The sequence below is a fragment of the Peromyscus californicus genome, unplaced genomic scaffold (assembly GCF_007827085.1).
Source record: "Peromyscus californicus insignis strain IS unplaced genomic scaffold, ASM782708v3 Scaffold_22__1_contigs__length_63687245, whole genome shotgun sequence".
Classification (NCBI taxonomy): domain Eukaryota; kingdom Metazoa; phylum Chordata; class Mammalia; order Rodentia; family Cricetidae; genus Peromyscus; species Peromyscus californicus.
In genome coordinates, this window is record NW_026294525.1 from 33,631,038 (window position 1) to 33,654,957 (window position 23,920).

General features: G+C 41.8%; 1 protein-coding gene across 2 annotated transcripts in view; it reads left to right on the plus strand.

Annotated features, from left to right (window-relative positions):
- Positions 1–2,843: 2,843 nt before the first annotated feature.
- Samd3 (sterile alpha motif domain containing 3) overlaps positions 2,844–23,920 on the plus strand; it is a 47,393-nt gene continuing 26,316 nt past the window's right edge. Inside the window, exons 1-5 of one of the 2 annotated variants that reach the window (XM_052750636.1) lie at positions 2,844–3,225; positions 3,848–4,037; positions 7,188–7,292; positions 19,540–19,725; positions 20,438–20,522. In XM_052750636.1, the coding sequence (XP_052606596.1) occupies positions 3,147–3,225; positions 3,848–4,037; positions 7,188–7,292; positions 19,540–19,725; positions 20,438–20,522 (645 nt within the window). In that variant the 5' untranslated portion in view covers positions 2,844–3,146. The remainder of the gene's footprint in view (positions 3,226–3,847; positions 4,038–7,187; positions 7,293–19,539; positions 19,726–20,437; positions 20,523–23,920) is intronic. The other variant, XM_052750637.1, reaches the window with a different exon arrangement.

A 23,920-nucleotide genomic window follows, 5' to 3' on the forward strand; every position in this document is an offset into this window, starting at 1 on the left:
CCTTGCCCCATATCCCTTCTACCCAATCCCAAGCATGTAATTCCCGGCTTGTGGTTTTTCCCTATAAAAACTTTCCACACCTAGGCTTGTGGTTGCCACCACATTTCCTTCCATCTGCCATGCAGTGGCCCAGGTTGAACCTGAATAAAAGGACCCTTATGTGCTTGCATCAGAAACTGGCTCCTTGGTGGTCTCTGGGGGTTTCAAGAAACAGGTACAATACTAATGAGTACCATGATGCTGTCATCTAAAATGCTACCAAGACTGCTACTCAACACAATGGCTAGACATTAGACTGTATGACAGCTGTAGCCTGGGATACTTCTATTCCATGGCTTGTTTTGTTACGTCCATAAATTAGAAGCTCTTTGTAGGGTGGGATGAGGGACTATTCCACACGTGGACACATAGCTGTGTGAGCAAAGCTTCTAGCAATCTTCTTGTCTCAGCTTTTAGACTGCAGGAAAATGAAAAAATGAAGACAGGGGGAAAAAAGGCAAAATTTTTAAATATTTTATTAAAATATAAAAAAACTGCTCCATTGTGGTTAATACTTCTGTGTTATATTACAAATTCTAAGTCATGATCACAGCAGTCTACCTTATTATCTTCCTTGGAGTTTAACAAATTTATGAAATAAAATTCCCTCCTATGTAGGCTGCTTTACTTCAAATCTTAACCTCTTTTTGGCTTTAATTAGATAGGCCCACCCCCTTTAATATTTTATACAAATTTATTTCATGGAAGCAAAACTTAATCAAATTAGAGTTGTTGGCTGGTATGCTCACACATGGTACTAATTTTTCTTCTTTATTTTCTTGTTACTGTGTGAAGTAAGCATTTAGAGTCAGTATTTGCCCTGGTCTTTTGATGTATTTTCAGAAACTTAACCTGGATACATTTCCCCCCTCATTGGATGTAGTGCTTTTTCTAACACGACAGTGTTGAACTGGCTAGGCAACAATCATATTTTATTTGATACTCAGAAACACCAGAGTGAAAACTACCAGTTTTTATTTTCTTACATTTGTCTGAGTTCATTATTCAATAATTGTTGTGTTTTTACCAGAAGCAGAATTAGACTAAGCCCCTACCAACTAAAAATACCTGTGTTTCCAAGTACTATTTTTCTTTCTTTTCTCCTATCAATGGCTGGCTGCAGGGCAGGACCTCCTACTCTGCATACCACCTAATCTTGGTGTTTAGAGATTGCTTTCTCTCTCTCTCTCTCTCTCTCTCTCTCTCTCTCTTCTTACTTTTCTATTTTTTTTTTTCTGACTCTAACTCTTCGCAAGGAAGCCAGAAGTGTGACAGAAAGGTGTGATTTTTAATTTACACCAGAGTCTTGCAAATAATGACTTTTCACACCCCGCGATTGCTGCTTAGCCTGGGGGAGGAGTTCTGTGGCTACTGTTTGTTGAAGCAGATTAAACCCACTGTTGAAATTCAAAAGGTGTTCTTCTGTATTTAACCCTTGTTTTCGATTTTCCAGTCGGTGTTTGTGGATACTTAGGAGGATGTGGCCTGTTACCTTGAAGTTTCTTGTTTTCTAGGAAATTGCTTTTGTAGTCTGTTATTGTCAGGGTACATCTTTTTTCTTCTGACCATTCTTAGTCTGATGTTGGTAACTATAACTTACTTAAACACACACACACACACACACACACACACACACACACACACACACACACACATTTATTTTTAAAACTGCCATCAATAAAATGTAAACACATAAACTAATACTTTTTTTTTTAATCTTTCCCTATAATTCCAATTCCACCAAGGGGACCTTTTTCCTCTGTCTTTATAATATAGTTAGTATCATATAGCGAAACGATAAATCATCTGGAATGAAAGTCAATATTGGAAATAATGGTGAAAGGTTAAAATATTTTAGGATTGTTTTTTTGCTTTTGTTTTTTGTTTCTATCAGTTCCTTAGAAGTCCCTTGTATTAAATTCTAAAGACAGAAAAGGCCCTTCCTTGAGAAAATGGGAAAATCATGGAAGTTGGTAGGATAGGTTGGTGGCATGCCAATTTGGTGAGTAGCTATGAATATACCTTCCCAACCTTGGGCTATAGGGCCTGAAGAAGGCGGTGCTTCCTGCCGCTGTGCATGACCTCTTAAAAGGAGAGGGAGAAGGGTCACATGCCCCTTCTCCCTGCTCCTGCCTGCCAGGTGGATTTGCTCCCGGTCAGCTCAGAGGACGACTTCAGCTGTCTACTCCATTCTGTATTTGTGAGTGTGTTTCCTCAATTTATATTTAATAAATCCCTATGACCCATTTTTTTTTTTAAAAAATGTACCTTGCCAAGTCTGTGCTTGTTTCTTTCACTTCAACAACATTAACATTTCAATTATTTCCTAATATTTGAATCTGCCAAACTAAAAAAAAAGAAAAATGATACTAGCTGCTTTACCAGTTATAATAGTGTTTGGTACCACTTGAGAACGCAATAGAATATTCAAGAGGAACACTGGAAGGATGGGAGAATGGTACTAGAAGTCATCTTTCCCTGAGAAAGCTGGCACTGACTTCTGTTAACCCAAAACTGCCAGGGTGATGGGAAGCCCCCTTTCCTAGCTGGGAGCAGAAAGGGTTAAGCCATCCCGGTTTACTCATCTCTTGCAGTCAGGCTTTTATCTGATCCTTCTTTCCTTTCTCCCCTGCCCACCCCTCGGTAAATGTCAACCACTTCCTGATGATTTCACACCTTTCTGTTCTTTGTGAAGAAACCTGGGTGTTAATGGTACAGGATTGGGTGCCATTGTACGCACACGGGCTGTCTGTTAGTTAGACTGAGGGATGCCTGTGGAAATAAAGTAGGAGAAGGTGAAGACATGAGACTAGGCAATAGACTAAAATCCATCTTTAAAGCAAGTATTTGCTTATTAGCATCTTTTAAATGTGCATTGTAAAAAAAGAAAATATTAATTTTTTAAGAGCTAAGTATTGGAAAGAGTGTAGCAAAGTAGAGAGCTATTTAAAAAAAAAGTCAAGGACCAGAAATCAGGGAGAAAGGTAGGAAGGAAGGAAGGAAGGAAGGAAGGAAGGAAGGAAGGAAGGAAGGAAGGAAGGAAGGAAAGCAGACAGGCAAGCTATCTTCACCTTTCACTCTACAGGTTTATTGACAAGAATCCGGCAATGGAAACGTGGTCAGTTGATCAGGTCTGCACGTGGTTGGTGGAGAAAAACTTAGGTGAGCTAGTCCCCAGGTTTCAAGGTAAGTTGTTTACTCTTTCAGTGAATTTGATTGAGTCATGCAGTTGTTCAGGGGCCCTTTCTTGTGAAAGCTGCTTATGTTGCCCTGTGTCTGCCTGTAGTGTGAAAGGGGTTGTTTGGATGAAGAACTTCATTCATCTCTTTCCTATAGTCTGGGGCAGTTTCCAGTTTTACCTACCACCCTCTGACGAGAATACTATTTATAGTCAATTGCAAACTCTTGGGAGTTACGTTTGATACAGACATTGTATGTTTCTTTTGTCTTGCATAATCACATGTGTTTTATACAGTGTGGGATGTGCCAATATTAAATATCAACTAGGAGGTATTATACACATAGTTTTCTCCCAAAGACCTTCTATTTCTTTTGACTGTTAAAATTGGCCTGGGAAAGGGTGTTAATGTGCAAACAAAAAGTTTTTATTGGGACTCCATGTTCTGGTAATTTCTTAGCAACAGACATCAACTTGAAACTACGCACTTTCAGAGCTCTGACAGATAATGTTGTAACTGCCACCACAAGCTTAGATGATCCTTTTACTACTAGAACTAGTTTTATCTTTATTTTTCCATGCCCATGTTTTCCTGGGAAGTGATATGAAAGCTAACTTTCTTTTTCCCAGAGGAAGAAGTCAGCGGAGCTGCACTCCTGGCACTTAATGATCGGATGATACAGCAACTGGTAAAGAAAATTGGACACCAGGCTGTTCTGATGGACTTCATTAAAAAATACAAGCAGAGCAATCAATGGCTGAAGCCCACTGGAGGCCCCAGAGAGACCTCCCTGTTGACCCTGGCACAAGCTGCCCCCGAGTGAGTACACGCGTGAACGGGCTTGGTTTTCGTTCCTGTGTCTGCATGGCTCTTGCCTTGTGGCAAACAATCAAAGCTCTTTCAAAACTGTGGCCAATTTTCAGCTAGACAGTGTGCACAGGATTTCTAATATTTGACTAACTCTTGTGAGGAATTGTGCCAGGCTTTGTTGCTTTTATTTCCTCTGTTCTTTAAACACTGGCTGCATGCAGTTCTTAGGGCAATCCTGCAGGCAGGAACTTCCCGAACAAGCTGATGTGGAGCCAAGAGTAACCATGCATATATTAAGTGTGGAAAGGGGATGAGCTGCTGTGACCAGGCTGCCACAGGGACCTGTGGCTGTTCCTTTGTCTTGTCCCAAGCCCTTTGTTCATTTGTGTGTTTATTTGCTTAGACCTCTCTGTGGTGACTAATTCAGACTCTCTTCTCTAGGACCTTCACAATAGAATTTGCTAACCCCTTCACCACAATTGAGTTTCATAATTCTTTGGGAGTTAGCCATAAAATATGGAACACTGTGACAGAATGCTAGAGAAATCATGTAGAAAGTAAAAGTCCTAAGGTTGGAGGGTGGCTTTATTTGTTTGTTTTTACCTCAGACTTTTCAATCTAAAGGAATGATAATAAGATTTATCAATTAAAATGTTCATTTCACCAATCTATGCTTCAAGATTCTCTCAGGCACTCTGGTTTAATGTTTCCCTTTTTAAGACTTAGGAAGACTTTAAAGATTAAATGTTTGCTATTGACCAATTACAGTTCATTAAAAAAATAAGATGTGATATTTGACAGTATCATTTTCTTTTTACCTTTCCTAAAACTAGGCCTGTAATTATAAATATTTCTCTTTTTCTTAATAAGCAATATAATGTTAGAGAGTCTTGGCTTAAGTGATTTGATTTCTAGAGTACTTAGATGTGTGGGACCAGTAGCTATGAAGGGCTAGTCTTACATTGGGCTGAAGAGTAGACATGGTTGATTTGTAATTCCAGGAAAAATTGAGAGGCTGAGGCAGAAGGATTGCTGCAAGTTTGTGGTTGATCTGGACTACAGAGTTAGATGTTGTTTTTTAAAATAAAAATAAAAATAATTATAAATGAGGTTAGACTGGAAATTGTTGCAAGTGACTTATTTGAAGGATTTCTTCCATACATGGTTGCGGCATGGTCTTGGGTCTGTGACTTTTTGTGAAGTTCCCATTATAATCTTTTAATCCTCTCTAGCAAAGGGCGGGGGTGGGGTGGGGGGTGAATTTCAGAGAGATTGCAATGTCATTTCCAGGCACTTTGGGGTGGCTAGAACTTCTGAGCTGGAAGTCCCTTCCCATTGACTGGAATCTTGATCTTTCCTTGGGCACAGTTCAGAAGAAAACCAGCAGCCTGTAAATCCACTTAGACTGCTCTGCCACACACTGGAGCTGGTTGGACTGCCAAAAGCTTGGGGTTTCATCCATCCTGGTTTTACCACTGACTTGAATTAATTTTGCTCCCGTGTTGGAAATCTTGTTTCTTCATCTGCATGTTGAGAAAGTAATCGCACTCCTCACTGCCTGAATTCACACTATAAGACAACATAATCTCTGGGCAAATCTTTGCTCCACTTACCAGACCAACACAGTCCTTTGTTAGTTATGAAACTTTCTTAACCAGGTTATGACAGCTACTTTCAATTGTAGCCAAGGTTGGGCATATTGTAGCCCAGAGATTTATGAATGTGAGTTATTGCTCTATCCAGCAAGTTTCCAACTTACTTTAAGGATTTGTGTAGTCTTGTGTTTAGGTGAAAGTATTCTTGTGTGAAATCACAAGTTGCCTATTGGTTATATTTGCCAAGCACATTGTACTTAAAGAATATGTTGTCAGTTGAGGACAATAATAAGCAGATATGGATATATGCCATGGAATCAAACGTTTGTAGAAAATGCTTAACAAAGACAGGAAATTTGAAGTAACCCCACAGTTATGCAGCTAATATATGTGATTTCAGATCCCTGCTATATTTGCTACTCATCTAACCCTGGGCATTTATTTGACTTTTTACCACTTTTGGTTTGAGCCTATTCAACTGGAAGATGAAATATAGAATAAATGATTCTTTTGACTCATTCTTAAAAAAATCTATAATAGAGTTAGATCAGAGAGAGCAAATGGGTTTTAACTTGAATATTCCATTCAGTGGTTGGTTGCCTAGTATACTATTTTGCAAAGAAACAGCTAAGCAGGATACATCCTATTCAGAACTACGCAAATAACAGGAATGTGTGGCTTGCAGTGGCTTTTTGATTACTGTTTTCATTGGATCTGGTAGAGAAATCACTGAATGGGATAAATTGGAGGGGATAGGTGCAAATTCTGACACACAGTATACTATGTAGCCTGTGGCCATGAGCAAGCTTCTTTTCATTTTGGGCTTCTGGGTTTCCTCACTTGGAAGAATGGAGTGTGGTTCTAAGATGAAAAGATTTTATGATAATAAAAAAAAAACTTACTTTGAAAATAGTAGGAAGTCGGGGCACGATCTGACATGGGTAAGTACTTGTTTTTACTGTAAGAATAATAACTGAGAAAAACAGACTACTCTTACTATCATTTCTTAAAGGAAAGTCTTACGCCATTTAAAAACCTGCCGGATTGGGAGCTGAGGAGATGGCTCGGTTGTACAGGGCTTGTTATGTAAGCATGAAGACATGCGCTCACTACACAGTACCCACATGAAAGGGCAGGTATAGTGGCACACAATTGCAAGCACTGAGGAGATGGAGATACCTGGGGCCCATGGTCCAGCCAGCCTAGAGTAATCATCAAGTCCCTATTCATAATAAAACAGCAGGAAGGCTCCTGAGAAATGACACCTGAGGTTGACTTCTGTTTTGTACACACACACACACACACACACACACACACACACCCTCCGCCAGATTGATGAAGGCAATAAAGTGAACTGGCATCAGTCCACTCCATAGAGAAGCCACTGTGTGAGGTAATGTATGGGGTCTTCTTTGCAATCAATATTCTTAGCCATGAGTCTCATAGGAGCTCAGATAAGGATCAAGATGGGCTGAGCCTTCCCCCTCGAACACCCTGAGATCAGTGGCTATTGCTTTTATTTAACAGCCCATGGCAATCACACAGCTCTTCCACTTTGCTGCAGGCATGAAGAGAACTCCAGTCTCACCAGCTATGGAGACCAGACATCTTTGCATCCAGCTGAAAACCTTGATAATGGACTCATTGACCAAAGAGTATTGAAGCAGAGGTGAGACACCGACTTCATATTTTCAAGTCAAATGGTGTTTGTCTTTGTTTATGAAATTTCATGTGTTTAAATACACTATAATTTACAGCTTTTTCATTGTCCTAGAAGGTGAGCTTTTATCAAGTGATAAAGATACTGGGTAAAATATCAAGGCTGAATTGACAAAAGAGTTTTGATGATGCTATACATTTCTTTCAAGTGTTTATTCTTAGGTGGGGAAAAGTATGTTCCTCCATTATAATCCATCTAGGGTAATTTGCAGATAATGTCCCGTAGAACTTGAATTGAGTAAAAAATCTTTGGTTTTGCATTAGATTTTGGAGGCTGCTTTAACTTGACTATTCTAGAAGGAGGCGCTGTTCTCATAAGTAGTTCGTTAAATTTCCTAGTGATATTTCAGTGTCTGGGTTCCATTGCAGTAAAGGAAATAAACTACGGACCTAGAGACTCACATGTAGAAATCCAGTGCTCAGACAAAACTGATGAGGGGTAGCAGATAAGAGGTGTCTCAGCATCCTCCTCTAGCCTCTTACAGCCACCTAATCCAGGTGGTCCACGCATCCACTGTGTATGGTAAGGAGTCCCTGCAGAGTGAAACATTTCAGGTGATCCATGCATCCACCCTGCATGGTAAGAATCCCTGTAGAGTGAAACATTTTCCAGGTGTAAAGGAAATATCCACAACAATCAACCAGGACTATGGTCCTTTGTGCGTGTGTGCATGCGTGTGCGTACGTGTGTGTGTGTGTGTGTGTGTGTGTGTGTGTGTGTGTGTGTGTGTGTGTGTACAACCTCTGGCACCATCCATATTGCTTTCCCTTTTTATACATAAATAAAACTGAGAGTTGGAGAAGTCAAAGGATTTCTAGGTAGTTTCCCGATAGATTCTGTCTTACAGTCCAGCTGCCCTTATTCCATGATTCCTTTGGGGGATGGTGAACTAAAAGATGGAAGGGAGAGCTGTGCTTGGTGGCACAGGCTTGTAGTAAATAAGCAGCTACCTGGGAGGCTGACGCAGGAAGAATCACAGATTCAAGGTCACCCTGGGCAACTTAGTGAAACCCTGTCTCAAAATAAAACAGAAAGCCGGGCGGTGGTGGTGCACGCCTTTAATCCCAGCACTCGGGAGGCAGAGCCAGGCGGATCTCTGTGAGTTCGAGGCCAGCCTGGACTACCAAGTGAGTTCCAGGAAAAGGCGCAAAGCTACACAGAGAAACCCTGTCTCGAAAAACCAAAAAAAAATAAAAAATAAAAAATAAAAAATAAAACAGAAGTCTGGGTATACTATAGCATGGGAAGATGAAAGGGAGATACTAGGCAGAAAATTAGCTCCTTGGGTGTTCTTGGTTCAAAGGACGGTTCAGAAAATGCAGATCCGTTTTCAAGGCAGCTTCTTCCCCAACTTTCTGATCAGGGTGCCGTTTGATTCCTAAAGTTTTCCTTCGCCGTGATTTCCTGGATGCTCTGTGTAAAGCTGCTAGTGATGCTGTTGCTGCTCTAGAAGTGTGAGGAGAGACACGGGGGTGAGGATGAGTGCCAGTGGGATCTACCTTCTTACCACTGTCTCCATCCTCTGTTGTAAAACAGGAATAACGATCCTTGGTTTTTGGTTTTTTTTTTTGTTTTGTTTTTCGAGACAGGGTTTCTCTGTGTAGCTTTGCGCCTTTCCTGGAACTCGCTTTGGAGACCAGGTTGGCCTCGAACTCACAGAGATCCACCTGGCTCTGCCTCCCGAGTGCTGGGATTAAAGGCGTGCGCCACCACCGCCCGGCTCGATCCTTGTTTTTATCATTCTTCATCACACCTACCAAGTGGAAGAAATCAAAACAAGACTGCTTTGGAAGTTGAGAGAAATGGAAAGGCTTAGAAACCAGAACATATATGTCCATAAACATCACCTCAAAATATCTCCAAAGCTGTGGGCTTTTATATTAGAAAATAGCCTCAAATTATATATATATATATATATATATATATATATATATATATATATATATATATATATATATATGTTTGACTCACATATATGTGTATGTATGTGTATTCATCAGTCTCTCCTACCTTCAAGTACATGTGAGTGTAAGAAACAAAAATCCATGAAAACTAAAGACAAAATGTGTTTGTTGTAAGAAAAAGAACTCACAACATCTGGGGCAGAATCCTCAAGTTCCCCTGGCTTCAAGGGCCTGGTTCTGGACTCCTTCCTTCTTTTCTGCTTCCCTGCCTGCCTCCTTCCTTGGCTTTTCCTTCGGAGGATGTATTATTCTGCTAATTATGGATGTTCTGCTCCCTCCATACTGCCTCACCCAGCACCAACTCCACAGAAATTCTCTCTGATAATAACTCAGATCTCCAGCGCCAACTGACCCAGTCCTTCGTGATTGCTTCATTCATGTATCAGGGGAAGGGAAACTCACTTAGCCCTGCGTGGTCGATGGCCTTCTTCTAGGCAATGGGCTCTGTGAGACAAGGTAAAACCACACTGGTCCTGTAGACTGGAGTAGGACAGAGATAAAACATCACCTCATTCATGTTTTATCTCAGACAGTGACAGCCCCATCCAGCCGTGTGAACTAAAGTAATTGAAGGCATCTTCAGCCTTTCTCTTCTACCCTCTGCCATTCTATCCACTTGATAGTTATGTATCAAGGGCCTCCCGTGTGTCTTTCATGTTAGGCTGTGTGGTCCCCTTGCCTGCCTGCCTGCCTAACACCTACCCATCCTTTAAAACTGTTTAGCCGGCCTCCAGTGACATCCAGACCATCCAGGTTCAGCCCTTCTATAAACGCTACCTTCTTTGTAACTCTTGTTCTGCTTACAAAAGTGGACAATAACCTTGGTTTATTAAAGCCTATTCCCTCTTCAGACTATAAACACCTCAGAGGCAATGACCACATCCTTTCATTTTATAGACTGAATTTATCTCAGCCTCTGGTACCTTAAAATCCAATCAGACTTTCAAAACTGAACCAAAGAAAGACAATATGCTTTGGGGAGACAGGATAGATGTTGGAGTAGCAGCAATTTCTTTTTAGACCCTTGGAGGCAATCGATACCAAATGGGGCGATCTTACAAACACAGCTTCGGGACTTATTTCCCATTTGCTCATAGCAGGCAATGCATTTGAAGGTGTTGCCCACTAGACTTTCATGATGCCAACTGCTTTTAAGAGGTGGGAATGGGCGACGGAGCAAGCACTGGTTTCGGGACTCCGTTCCTTCCTTTCCACTTGCCTCCCCCAAACTGTTTCTGTAACTACCTGGAATGGAAACACCTGATACCCCCGGGGACTTGGTAGGAGACATACCGAAGCACTTGACACTTGTCACCAGGTCACATGGAGGCAGTTGCAGTTATTTGGGATATTTTCTCCTGTGCTTCCTGACAGGGGCTTCAACTTTTCACGCAGATAGTTGCAGGTAAAAAGGAAAAAGCAGGTCTCCTGAAGCTGCACTCTCACCTGGCTTTGGTTGTGCTCAGTCTCTGGAAAACTCTTTGGTTGCAGTCAAAATATGATGTGCGTCCCAGGGGATGAAACACCATGACACTCTGGAGCAGCGAACTTGTCTTGGGTGACAGGTGATTCTGTGATTGCTACTGAATGGTTTAAATACTTCCCTGGATCATTAGGTGACATCATCATGTGCTGGGGACATGTTAGGGGCTTCTTCTGCCATGGAATTCTTTCTTTTCTTTTTTTAATCTACATACTAAAAAACTGTTCATTTCTCTTTTAGTGCCCAATAAGGCAAGGAATCAGATAAACCAAGGTTTCCTACTTGTTACTTTAAAGACTCTTGACTTGAACTTTAAGTACATGTGCCATGCTTTGCTCCTGCCTTGGAGCATAATTACAAGTTAGTCATGGTTTCATGAATATTTAAGAATTACATTAATGACTTTTCTCGTGGTCTGGCTGCTGCTGTGAGATGGTGTAGCTTTTCCTGCCTCTGCTCTGTGAAGCAAATATCAATGGATCCTCAACATTTCTGATATTTTAGTTGCATTTTCACATCGGTATTTCCAATAAGAGACAGCAGCATAGCTGTATACGTACTCTATCCCAGACTGTAATAAAGGGAAGGCTTAATGAAGCCTGGCAGCCCAGATAGGCAGTGAGTCTTCTCAGCAATGCTGGTAAATAAAATCAGGGGCTCACACATGCTAATGGAACACTTTATCACTAGGACCCAGCCTTGTGATTAGCATTCCCAGTTCCTATATGCTTCTGTCCTCTGTTCTGTTGGCAGAGAGCCATGGGAAGTGATTATCAGAGACTAATCATACCTTTGATGTGTCAATAAATACTCTTGTAGGTATACTATGCAAGGGAACAAGTATTTTATGCATTTTCTATGGTTTCTTCATAGTTGAGTCAAATCTATATGACCACATTAGAAAAATGAAGGAATCAGGCTAGAGAGAGGGCTCAGAGGTTAAGGGCACTGGCTGCTCTTCCAGAGGTCCTAAGTTCTATTCCCAGCAACCACATGGTGGTTCACAACCATCCGTAATGAGATCTGGTGCCCTCTAATGGCTGGTAGGCAAACATGCGGGCAGAACACTGGATAGATAATAAATAAATTTTTTTTTTAAAAAAGAAAATGAGCCGGGCGGTGGTGGCGCACGCCTTTAATCCCAGCACTCGGGAGGCAGAGCCAGGCGGATCTCTGTGAGTTCGAGGCCAGCCTGGGCTACCAAGTGAGTTCCAGGAAAGGCGCAAAGCTACACAGAGAAACCCTGTCTCGAAAAACCAAAAAAAAAAAAAAAAAAAAAAAAAAAAAAAGAAAAAGAAAATGAAAGAGTCTTGCAGAAGAACCTTGTGATTAGATGGGAGGTCTTGAGACCCTCTACCATAGCTACTGGTTCACACACAGCTCAGCAAGGCAGATGAGTTGAGAAAGGGGTAAATGTAAGCATTAGATGAGCATGTCAACCCTGAGACAGCAGAGTTAATAAGGCTGGGGACCAGGGACAAGCAAATAGTTAAGAGCTTAGTTTTGGAGCCTGGCTTTGTCATTTGCCAACTAAGTAACAAGTTCTCCAGCCTACGTGAGGCTTATTTCTCATCTGTAAATGAATAGAATGGTGAGTTAATATATGAAAAGTTCTTAAGACCTGGCACACAGTTGGCATACATAAATTTTAACTATTGCTTGTGTTATAGCAAGCATGGGGGTCCAGTGAGATTCAAAAGATTCTGGTCTCAATTCTCACAGGTGGTCCCAGGTTGAAGATCAAGGCTTATACCAGGATGTTTGGGGCAGCAGTCCCTTCCCGGGACTCAGGCTCTAGGACAGAAGAGGGAACACCCTGTCCTAGAAGGTCTGGGCCGTGGGTTGAGAGTTGTAGTAGAAAACAAGACAAGGAGTCTTATAGGTCTGTGTATACAATGAGAGTTAGAGAGAATCTTCCAGACCTCGCAGACAGACATCGTTACCATTGCAAGGGCATCAGAGAGCACACAGGTGAAACACTGCCATAGTTAGCTACCGAATCCCAGGTCCGTGGAACAGCAGGATCTCAGTGGAGCCACAGGCGTTCCTATCCAAAGGTCTGTGTTGGAGACATATGACAGACTAGTCCTGTTCCTTGAGAAACTCCCAGTGTACAATCATATAGTAGAGACTATAAGGAATTCTACAGGTAAAAGATGAATTTACCTACAATTCTTTGTAAAATATCTGCTAGTTTCTTAAAGTAGGAAACACTTATCTAAAGACTGCTGACCTAAGTCAGGCTTAAATCATCATTCATTCCTCCAATATGCCAATGTCCCCTGAGCACTTGTTGTACACCAGGTACTGTTGGAAGCACTGAAGACGCAACAGGGGCACCGTCTGCTTCACTGTGCTCATCATATCTTGTTGGGCTGTGTGGTGAGTTACAGGCTGACCTGAGCTACACAGAGAGAGACCCTGCTCCAACTCCATCTCAAAAATAAGAAATAAAAAGGCACATAGACGAATAATAGGTTAATTCTCAACCAAAGATGAGTAACTATGGCCAGAAGCACAGATTCAGGTTACTCTGAGTGACATGCCCACTGTGAAATAATCTGTGAAAACTTTTAGAGTAACAGAGCAAAGGAAAGCATCAGATAGGCGGGCTACAGCAAAGCAAGGTAATCTCTTCTAGAGGTTTTGGGTACTGTAACAGTCTTGGCTTTAGGACTGCTGGAAGCCGGTGATCCTGCTAAGTTTAATAATACATTCCAAAGGTTTTACTTAACGGTCACAAAGATGTTAGGTCAGATAGAGAAGTGTGTAGCAAGTGACTATGGAGGAGACTGTTCCCCGGGGGGAGTTTGGCTTCTGGTCTGCAATATCCCATCTCTCCCCACAATCATGATTCTAGTCAGCCAACCAGTCCTGGGGGTTTTCAACAGGTGTGAGGACTTTCCAGAGAACTCCAGTTCAAAGGTGAAGAGAATTAGATGAAATGCAATGTCACATCATGGCAGCTTGGGGGACCCAGTCGTTTAGTTCAGTCCCTGGAAGCATTAGGTGCGGCTCACTTTCAGTTTTTTGGCATTAGGAATACTGCCTCTGGTGGTGGGTTCTTGTCATTGACATCCTGGGGCCTTACTAGTCAGTGGTTCCCTTGCCATGTATGCACTGTTCTAATATAATGAATGGTGTGGTGATATTTTGTTTGTGATCTGACAAATAAAGCTTGCCTGAAGATCAGAGTGCAGAGCTAAGCCACTAGTTAGCCATAGAGGCCAGGCAGTGGTGGCACACACCTCTCATCCCAGCACTTGGGATCTCATGCCTTTGATCCCAGTACCAGGGAGGTGGAGACAGGGAGTGAGTGATATGACTGGGCAGAGAGAGGAATATAAGGCAGGAGGAGATAGGAACTGAGGTTCTTTCAGGTGGAGGATTTGGTAGAGGTAAGAGCTTTAGTGGTTGGCTGCTCTGCTTCTCTGATCGTTCAGCTCTCACCCTGATATCTGACTTGGTTTTTATTAAGACCAATTAGAATTCATACTACATAATGGAAATCTGCTTTTTGAAAGATATGAATTTTGTGTACTCAGTTACAAGTTTATAGAATTAAAGACTTTCTATCTTGAATGGCAGGTTTTTAGTTTGTTTTGCTTTGCTTTGCTTTGTTTGAGATAGGGCCTCTTGTAGCCCAGGCTGGCCTCAAACTTGCTATGCAGTAAAACATCCCCGTGAACTTTCTGCCTTTGTCTCCCAAGTACTGGCTTTACAAGCTTGCACCATGATGCCCAGCTTTTACAATACTTTATATTTAACATCCCTCTTCTTCGCACATTCCTAAATCTTCTCAGAACATTGTTATCACAATCCGTTCCACACAGCAAGGACAGAAGTTACTGCAGCCCCTGGTCACAAAGACCTGCCTCGGCACCTGGCAGCTCACCTGCACAGAGGGAAAATGATGTAAAATATGTAAAGCAGACTTACTAACTTTCTTATAGTTGAGCCAATAATGAAAAGGCTTCTCTCTGTCTCTTCCTTTCCTACAGCAATGTTTATAGAAAGAATGGAACAACAGCCCGAACACACACACACACACTCACACACACACACACACACACACACACACACACACACACACACACACAATACTCACACACACACTCACTCAGAGAGAGAGAGAGAGAGAGAGAGAGATTTAGCTCTGAGTCCCTGTGAGATGAGCTGGGAGGTCACAAAAGTCACAATTATTACTTTTCAGGCTCTTGTTACAACCTCTCAGAACCCAGGGCCCTGCGCTTTAGTGGGTGGTGAGGGCTTCCTCAACTCTCAGTGTGATGTTCCCTGTGGACCTAGAAAAAAAAAAAAAAAAACCCAAAAGGATAACTTTAAAAGTTTTGCAAGGAGTTCTGTTACACAATAAAAAAACCAAGATGGGCGAGAATAGTTGCAACCCCACATGAGGTGCTGGAGCAGGCAGTGTCGGTATTTCAGCCGAGGAAGTTCACGGTAGGGCTACAGGAGTAGAGATGAATACCCACCTGAGGAGAGGGAGCCAGGGGTTAAGCTGCTTACACTGGGGCAACGTGTTCCAGACTTTTTGTAAGTCTCATAGCTTGCTGTTATAAAAGCAGAACTCCGCTAATAAGACACTCGAAGTTGTATGGTCAAAGCCCAGATTAATGTGGGAGCATAAATCATCGGGAGACGTAGATGATACAAGAGGTACAATGTAGGAAGTTTTCGTGACACCAGAGGGTGAGGAGCGAAGATGAAAGATGTCAAGGCTCAACTTGCTAAGCGGAAGATACATGGTCAAAGCCACCAGGAAACTGGACTCTGTGTTAGCCACGATTATCACAGGCTGAGTAGCTTGCACAGTACAAATTTACATTCTGATTTGAGAGTCTCCAGTTTAAGGTCACACTGGTGACCAGTTCATTCTCTGATAAGAGCCTACTTCCTGGACTGCAGATGGCCGGCCCCTGTCCTCACTAGTTCTATGTCAACTTGACACAAACTATAGTCATCTCAGAAGAGGGAACCTCAATCGAGAAAATGCCTCCAGAAGCTCAGGCTATTCGCAGACAAGTCTGTAGCTTGTTTTCTTAATTGGTGATGGATGTGGGAAGGCCCAGCCCATTGTTGGTGGGGTCACCCCTGGGCTGGTGGTTCTGGGTTCTGTAAGAAAGCAGGCTGAGCAAGCCATGAGGATTAAGGCAGCAAGCAGCACTCTTCCATAGCCTCTGCATCAGCTCCTGCCTCCAGGTTCCTGTCTGGTTTGAGTTCCTGCCCTGGCTTCCCTCAGGGGACCTTGCCTGATTCTGGGTATGTAAGCCAAATAAACCCTTTCCTCCCCAGGTTGCTTTGGTCACAGAGTTTCATCGCAGCAGCAGTCACTTTAACTAACAGTCTCTACATCCTCACATGACCCTAAAAAGAAGGTGCACTTCTGGTGTCTCTTCATAAAAGGATGTTATGTCTCAGTCAACCTCCTTTACCTCATCTAGCTCAAGTTACTTGCATAGAGCCTGTCCCCAAACACAGTCATATCATATACAAGTTAGAGGTTCAATATGGAATCTGGGGAGGAGGGAGACACAAATGAGAATCTAGTGTTGTAGAATATTATTTTAAGATGTGCTACATTTGTTTATACTGTGGAACATTTGTTTAATGATGCAAAGGTGTGTCACATTCTTTTATGTTGCATTTGTTTAACTCTTCGAGGCTGTGTTACTTTGCCTGTCTAAACCACCTGATTGGTTTAACAAAGAGCTGAATGGCCAGTAGCTAGGCAGGAGAAAGGATAGGTGGGGCTGGCAGGCAGAGAGAATAAAAAAGGAGGATAATAAATCTGGGAAGAGGAGATCAAGGAGCAAGAAACGGGAGGAAAGGAAGGCGCCAGGGGCCAGCCACCTAGCTATACAGCAAGCAACACAGTAAGAAGAAAAGTATACAAAAATAAAGAAAAATAAAGCCCAGAGGCAAAAGGTAGATGGGATAATTTAAGAAAAGCTGGCTAGAAACAAGCCAAGCTAAAGCTGGGCATTTATAAGTAAGAATAAGACTCCACGTAATTTATTTGGGAGCTAAGTGGTGGGCACCCCAAAAGAGCAAAAGAGTTAAGAGCAAAAAAAAAATCTAGTATCTTTTTTTAAAGATGATAAACTATTTCAGATGTGTTGAATGGGAGGTAAACAGAGTAAAATTGTTGGCAATATGGGTTAGAGCATGGAAAAGAGAATTCTGGGAGATGGAGAAATGGCTCAGCAGTTAACAGCACTTGCTGCTCCCAATACCTCCATTGAGCAGTGCACAACTTACAAGTTGAGTGAACAGTTCCAGAGAGTATGAAACCTTCTTACAGCCTCCTTGGGTATCCACACATGTGGCATATACTCACATATACACATAAATAAGAATAAACCATCAAAAAAGAAGGGAAACTTGATGGCAGAAGCATGATCAAAACAGTGATTGAGAAGAGATTAAGGTAAAAGGATTTAAAGAAAGGCATGAGGAGTGCTTGGAGGCATCGTTTGGAGTTTCAGTGGGGAGTAGGATGCAAATTCTTTCCACTCACTTTTCTCATTCTTTTAAGAAAAATGTCATGCATTAACCTTGCTAAGCAATGGTATCTGCACTATGCAAGAAAGTTCCTGCCCTCATGTGACAGCTAGGTCTCTTTGCTTCCTACAGATGCTCAACAACATTTTCTGTGTAAGCTTTTCCTTAGCAGGCTGATACTCCACTGGACCTGTTCCTCACAGAAATAGCATTATTACCCTATGTGAACCCCATTAAACTACAGTTAGACTGCTCTTGGAAAGAGCTGAATGAACCCCATTAAACTACAGTTAGACTGCTCTTGGAAAGAGCTGAATGATTTTTCATTCTTATTACACTTAGACAAAGTTAGAAAATCAATGAGCCTTTTATGAGAACTCCCACCTCATCCTTTAAAAAAATTAGTGCACAATTTAAAAATATAATGTTTCAGTTGGGCAGGTGATATTACTGATGAGAATTGGGAATGATGGATAGGTTAATCTGCTTGACTCAATAATTCTACATTGTATAAATATACAATAGCTATACCACAGTATCACTTTAATCTCATCAATATATATAATTATCATTCATCAGTATCTGAAACAATTTTGAAACTGTTATAATGATACTGTCATTTGTCAAATTGCTCACTTTATTATAAATTTTATTATGAATATATATTTTTATTCTGTATGAACTGAGCAGTTAGCAAGCGGTATGTTCTCAGACTGGGGTTCCCATTAACATATTTTAAGTGGCTTGGAGGTTTATTTTATATCCAGGAGTGAAAACAGAGCCGCATTTGTGGTAGTAGGCTTGTCAAAGAGCCCTGTCCTAGAAGTGAGAAATTGAAGGTTGCCTGTTGCTGTATTAAGTCCGGTATGAAATTATTGGTGTGTCTATTACCACCACATTTTTTCACCATGGCTAGTGAGTGCCAAAGGGGGAATATGTGAGGAAGCTTACCATAAAAAGAGATTAAAAAAAATGCCCTCTGTTTCCCAAGTCCCCACCTTCCACGACAGCATATGCATTCTGATCAAGGATGGCTTACAATGCTAAGGGAAGTCTAGCTTTTGAAAATGCACCTGAATTTTACTTGAACAACTAACCTCAATGTGCTCAGAGAATTAACTTCCCTAGACTAGTTTACGAAACCTCTCTGTTGACGTGTACTTGGCTGGCCACTGTCTCTTGCCTCCCATCCTACTCAATCCTGTGAGTGAACTAGCTTGACAGCTGCCTACTGCCATTGATTAACAGTGGTTTCTAAGAGTTACTTGGAAGGCTTCTTTGTGTATACATAAGGACTGGCCTCTGATTCAAGGTTTTAGTGTGCTTCTGAAGCTCAATTTTATAATCTTATCAATTTTATAAATCTTATCAATGCTTAACTTACATGGCAGATACTCCACCAATTTCAAATGTACAGGCAGTTAATTTTGGTAATTTTATGTTTAGAAGAAGTTTGTCCAGTCATCGACACAATCCACTGGGCTGCCTGCAGCCTTAGGCAGCAGATGATTGACTTTAAAGTTCTTCTTTCCTGTCACCTTCCATAGACTCAAGAATCTTGGCACTGGACTGTAGCTGGAGTTTTCTCCAGTCCTGCCTGGCCCACAGTCAGGACAAATCTCTCTCACCCGCCAGTCCCGCAGCCGCTCAGACCCAACAGAGTAATATAAGTCTCTGTGTGTTTACTTGGTTGGGTCTGAGCGGCTGCGGGACTGGCGGGTGAGAGAGATTTGTCCTGACCGTGGGCCAGGCAGGACTGGAGAAAACTCCAGCTACACTGGACTAAGAACACTGAATCTTATTTTAGTGTAGAGACCACATGTATAGCGTATAGTATATTTCTCTTATTGAAATAGCCAAGGACCAAGTCAGGTGCATCTTGGATTTTGTCACAAACAACAACAGAGTAGATGAAGAGAGTTTTCTTAACAAGGTACTAAAACTGAGTTAGTGTGGCTTCGCTTACTTGGCAGAATTGCAGTTTATCACTTCTGTCTATTAAATATTTTGTTCAATTTTGAGATATGTATTACAACTTGGCCCTTCAAGACATATGGAGTAATATTTTCCAACGTCAAGCTTAACTCTCAAACCCATGTGATTATGTGTATATAGTATATTGAGGTGCCAGGAGGTGGTTTATACCCAAGGTTTTCAGAGTGTGGTAAACTGATTTATTTCATAGATTCAACACAGAATTTTACTCTTGGTGTTTTTTATTCCACAGAAGAAATGTAAAGCATGTTCTAGCAAGGCATAAAGCATTACAATGGACTAAGTCCTATGTCCTACCAGAGTTTCCCTATGATGTCAAGTGTGTGCTGGCGGAGCAGAGGTGCCCTGATCACAGCATGAGGATAAGGATCATCGAGTTTCTCCAGGCAGATATGACAAAGTACCTGGAAGGCTCGCTGTGAGTAGTTAACAGTGAGGACGTGATCTGTGCTCAAAGGAGAGTAGAACTTGTTGGGAACCAAGTCTCCATGGTTTATGAATGACACAGTGAATAAAAATTTAACATGCAGATTTAGAACAGGGGCTGTGGTTATTGTCTAAGCTGATTCAGTGCTTGCTGCATAGCCCCCAACACCCATATAAAAATCTAGGCATGCCGGGCGGTGGTGACGCATGCCTTTAATCCCAGCACTCGAGAGGCAGAGCCAGGCAGATCTCTGTGAGATCAAGGCTAGCCTGGGCTACCAAGTGAGTTCCAGGAAAGGCGCAAAGCTACACAGGGAAACCCTGTCTTGAAAAACAAAACAAACAAACAAAAAAATCTAGGCATGACAGCACATGCTTGTGACTATAGCTCTGCACAGACAGATGGGTACCTGGTACTTGATGGGCCAGCCAGGCTTGTCTAAACAATTAGTGGGCTCAGTTTGCCATGAGGGACCCTGTCTCAGCAAACAAGGTCAACTGTGCAGGGGAACAAGGTTAACTTCAGGCCTCCATACCTAAACACACACACACACACACACACACACGCACGCACGCACGCACGCACGCATGCAGAGAGAGACAGACACCACAACAAGAGAAAGTTTAGAAGAAACCTGTGTTCTTTACACTCACCTGAATTGGGGACTGCTAGACATGAACTCCATCTTATCTGTTGTGAACAGGTACCCCACCACCCAGCAGTACAACGATGTGGTCAATGCTCTGCTGCAGGCCCACCCTTTCCTGGATGAGGACGGCTGTGGCTTTGTAAGTGACTGCGTGGCCCCACCACCCTGTCCAACTTAGTCTATTTGAAATAAGAGCTTTGCATTTTCCACTCTGGCTCTGGTATTTTTTTTTTCATTTTCTTAATTTTTTTTTTTTTTACTTTGAGAGTATAATATAATTACACCATTTATCCCTTTCTGTTGGCATAAGTTTCTGTCCCTCAAGCTAGTAACCACTCAGAGGCTTAATATTAATTAAGTTACTAGCTAAATCTTACATTTTAAATTAACCCATATTTCTTATCTATGCTTTGCCACGTGGCTTGGTATCTTTTCTCAGCACAGTATGTCCATCTTGCTTCTTTCTGTGTCTGCTTGAGACTCCTCTGACTCCGCCCTTCTTCCTATCATTCTCAGTTTGGGCTCTCCTGCCTAACTTTATCCTGTCCAGCTATTGGCCAATCACCTTCTTTATTAAACCAATTACAGAGACATATATTCACACAGTGTAAAGGAATATTCCACACCTTTCCTTTCTTTCCTCCAATCCTTTTCATATACCCTCCTCACTCTTTCAAATTCATAACCTTTTTATTGTTACATTCATATATATATATATATATATAATTCTAAATATACCCTGCTTAGTCTGCTGTGTATATGTTTTAGGGCTTACCATTTGGTATTGGATAATGAATTGGTGTATTCTTTCCTAGGGAAGACTATTTTTCCCAATCTTAGTTGCCTATAGTTCTTTTTGTAGTGTTGAAGCATTGTGGTCTTTCCCCTGTCCATATTGGCAAGTCTGGTGTTCATATTCTCTCTCTCTCTCTCTCTCTCTCTCTCTCTCTCTCTCTCTCTCTCTCTCTCTCTCTCTCTCTCTCTCACTCCCTTTGTGATTCATCTCTGTCTCTGTCCCATGTATCTTTGTCTTCAGCTGGAAGTCACCGTCTTTCTGTCCCTCTCCTAACACCATCCAGGAGCTCCTGTGTAACTCATAGCTCCTGTGAATACCCAGAAGGAGGACATGGCTTCATCAGAGCTGTGGTTGATGGAGTGTTTCTTGCTTTCTGATCTAATCAAAGGGGAAGTTGTCTGGCTTTGAGGTCTTGTCCCCCTACCTCATCCACCCTCTCACATCTCTGCTGTCTGGATTAGGTAGACTCTAAGGATGCTCTAAGAAACAGTTTCTTGGTGTTTGTCCTCCAGAAACACCAGAGATTCTGATTTAAATGATGTGATTCTGCCACCAAGGCTTTCAAAAGATTCCAAAGGCTGTGATGGATATCAAGGGTTGAGAACCAGTGCTCAAGCATGCTTAGGAACTGGCATACCAACTGAGGCCTTACCATTAGGCAGATTGGGGCAGGAGGACCAGGAGCTTGAAAGCTAGTCTGGGCTACATGAGATGCTGTTTCACATGAAACAAGAAGAACATCTTATGTCTTCATTGTAACAGTGGAAATATGTTTAGCATTACTGAATGATAAACTTAAATACTTTAAAATTGTAACAAAAAGTTGAACATTCTTGACAGGAAAAGTATGATTTAAGAAACAGTGGTGAGAAACTATAGGTATGTGTACCTGAAGATACGCTGCTACTCCCGTATCTGTCTTTATAGGAATCCACTTTGGTATCTATCTTTACATGAATCCACTGTGGTATCTGTCTCTATAGGAATCCACTGTGGCATCTGTCTTTATATGAATCCACGCTGGTATCTATCTCTATATGAATCCACTCTGGTAAACACAGCTAAGATGATAGATGTGCTTCTGTATCTCATCTTCTCAACTACATTCAGGGAAGGAATTTTTCCTCTGTCCCTCCCACCTCCATCCTTCTCTCTTTTTTTACTTTTCTTCCTTCCTTTTCCCTTTCTCTCTGTCATCTTCCCATCTTCAAGTAAGGGCTTAGTATACATAGGTAAAATCAGAAGACGCTGAATGATAGAAGGCCTTAAGGACTCTCTTTTACCCTCCAAACTCAGAAAAGTTGTGGTATCCCATGCCTGGAAATAGCAGCTAGTCAAGACTTTTGCTAACAAAGGATGAAATCCTTTTAAAAAATGTGTTTCTGTATATAAAGCATGCTACAAAAGAACCCAATTTTTCTCTTACTAAAAACAAAATATTGCAAGCCAAGCAACAGCAAAAATCTGGGATCTGACAACTCTAGTCAGGAGAACACAGGTAACACTGACCCTCAGTGCTCCTTCTCCATTTAAGATACAATATAACATTGATCATCTGATCAGTGACAGGCACGTCTCTGTCTCTGTAAATCCCACACCCTCAGCTTCAATCAATCTCTAATACTGTGCTATGTAATTAAGACCAGGATGGTGCATTTCTACTGAACTTGGACAGATTGCTTTCCTCTCATTGTCCCCCAAGCGATGCCACTCTTACCCGATATTTGCATCGTATTATATATACCAGGTAGCACAGAGATACTTGAAATTAACAGGGAGTCATTCCAGAGAGTCTTACCTATAGAGGCAAATAAATATCTGTAATATTTTTAATTCTATCTCCTCTCTCTCTCTCTCTCTCTCTCTCTCTCTCTCTCTCTCTCTCTCTCTCTCTCTCTCTCTCTCTATGTGTGTGTGCGTGTGTCATGTGGATGGATGCAGAGGACAGTTTGTGGAAGTCGGTTCTCTCTTTCCATTGTGTGGGTCCCAGTAATCAAATCCAGGTCATCAGACTTGGCACCTAGTGCCTTTCCTCACTAAGTCATCTCTCCTGCCTGCCAGTTACATTTTGACCTTTACTCTTATGGTTATTGAAGTGAGATACCTACAAAGTAATGAATAATGTCTACTGAACTCCTGTGGGCATGTGATCTACACGTTCCCACATAATTATGTAAAGATAATAGAGAGCCATGGAAAATGGCTTAGCAGGTTGTGGCCTCATTTGTACAGTTGAAGAGTATAAGTGGAGGCTGGTGCATGGATAGGTATTTGCCCAGCTTCTCATCCATCACATCTGTATATGAGGCTGTGGTCCTCATGCTAGATTGCACAATGTAGGAAATGCCTAAGAATATTGAGAGGGGTGTAGTGTGTGTGTGTGTGTGTGTGTGTATGTATGTATGTAAAAAGAGAGACAGAGGAAGAAAAAAGAGGAAGAGAGAATACTTGGTCACTTTCAGGGATGATTTATATTTGAAACTCTTTATCTTGTAAATTTTCAAATCTACACAGTGGCTTACCATAGGCCTTTCAAGATCAAAATTTCTCTTCACATGACTATACTTGGTGTAGCTTGAGTTTTCCTGACTGGCCCACAGTCAGGACAAATCTCTCTCACCTGCCAGTCCCACAGCCACTCAAACCCGACCAAGTAAACACAGAGACTTATATTGGTTACAAACTGTATGGCCGTGGCAGGCTTCTTGCTAACTGTTCTTACAGCTTAAATTAATCCATTT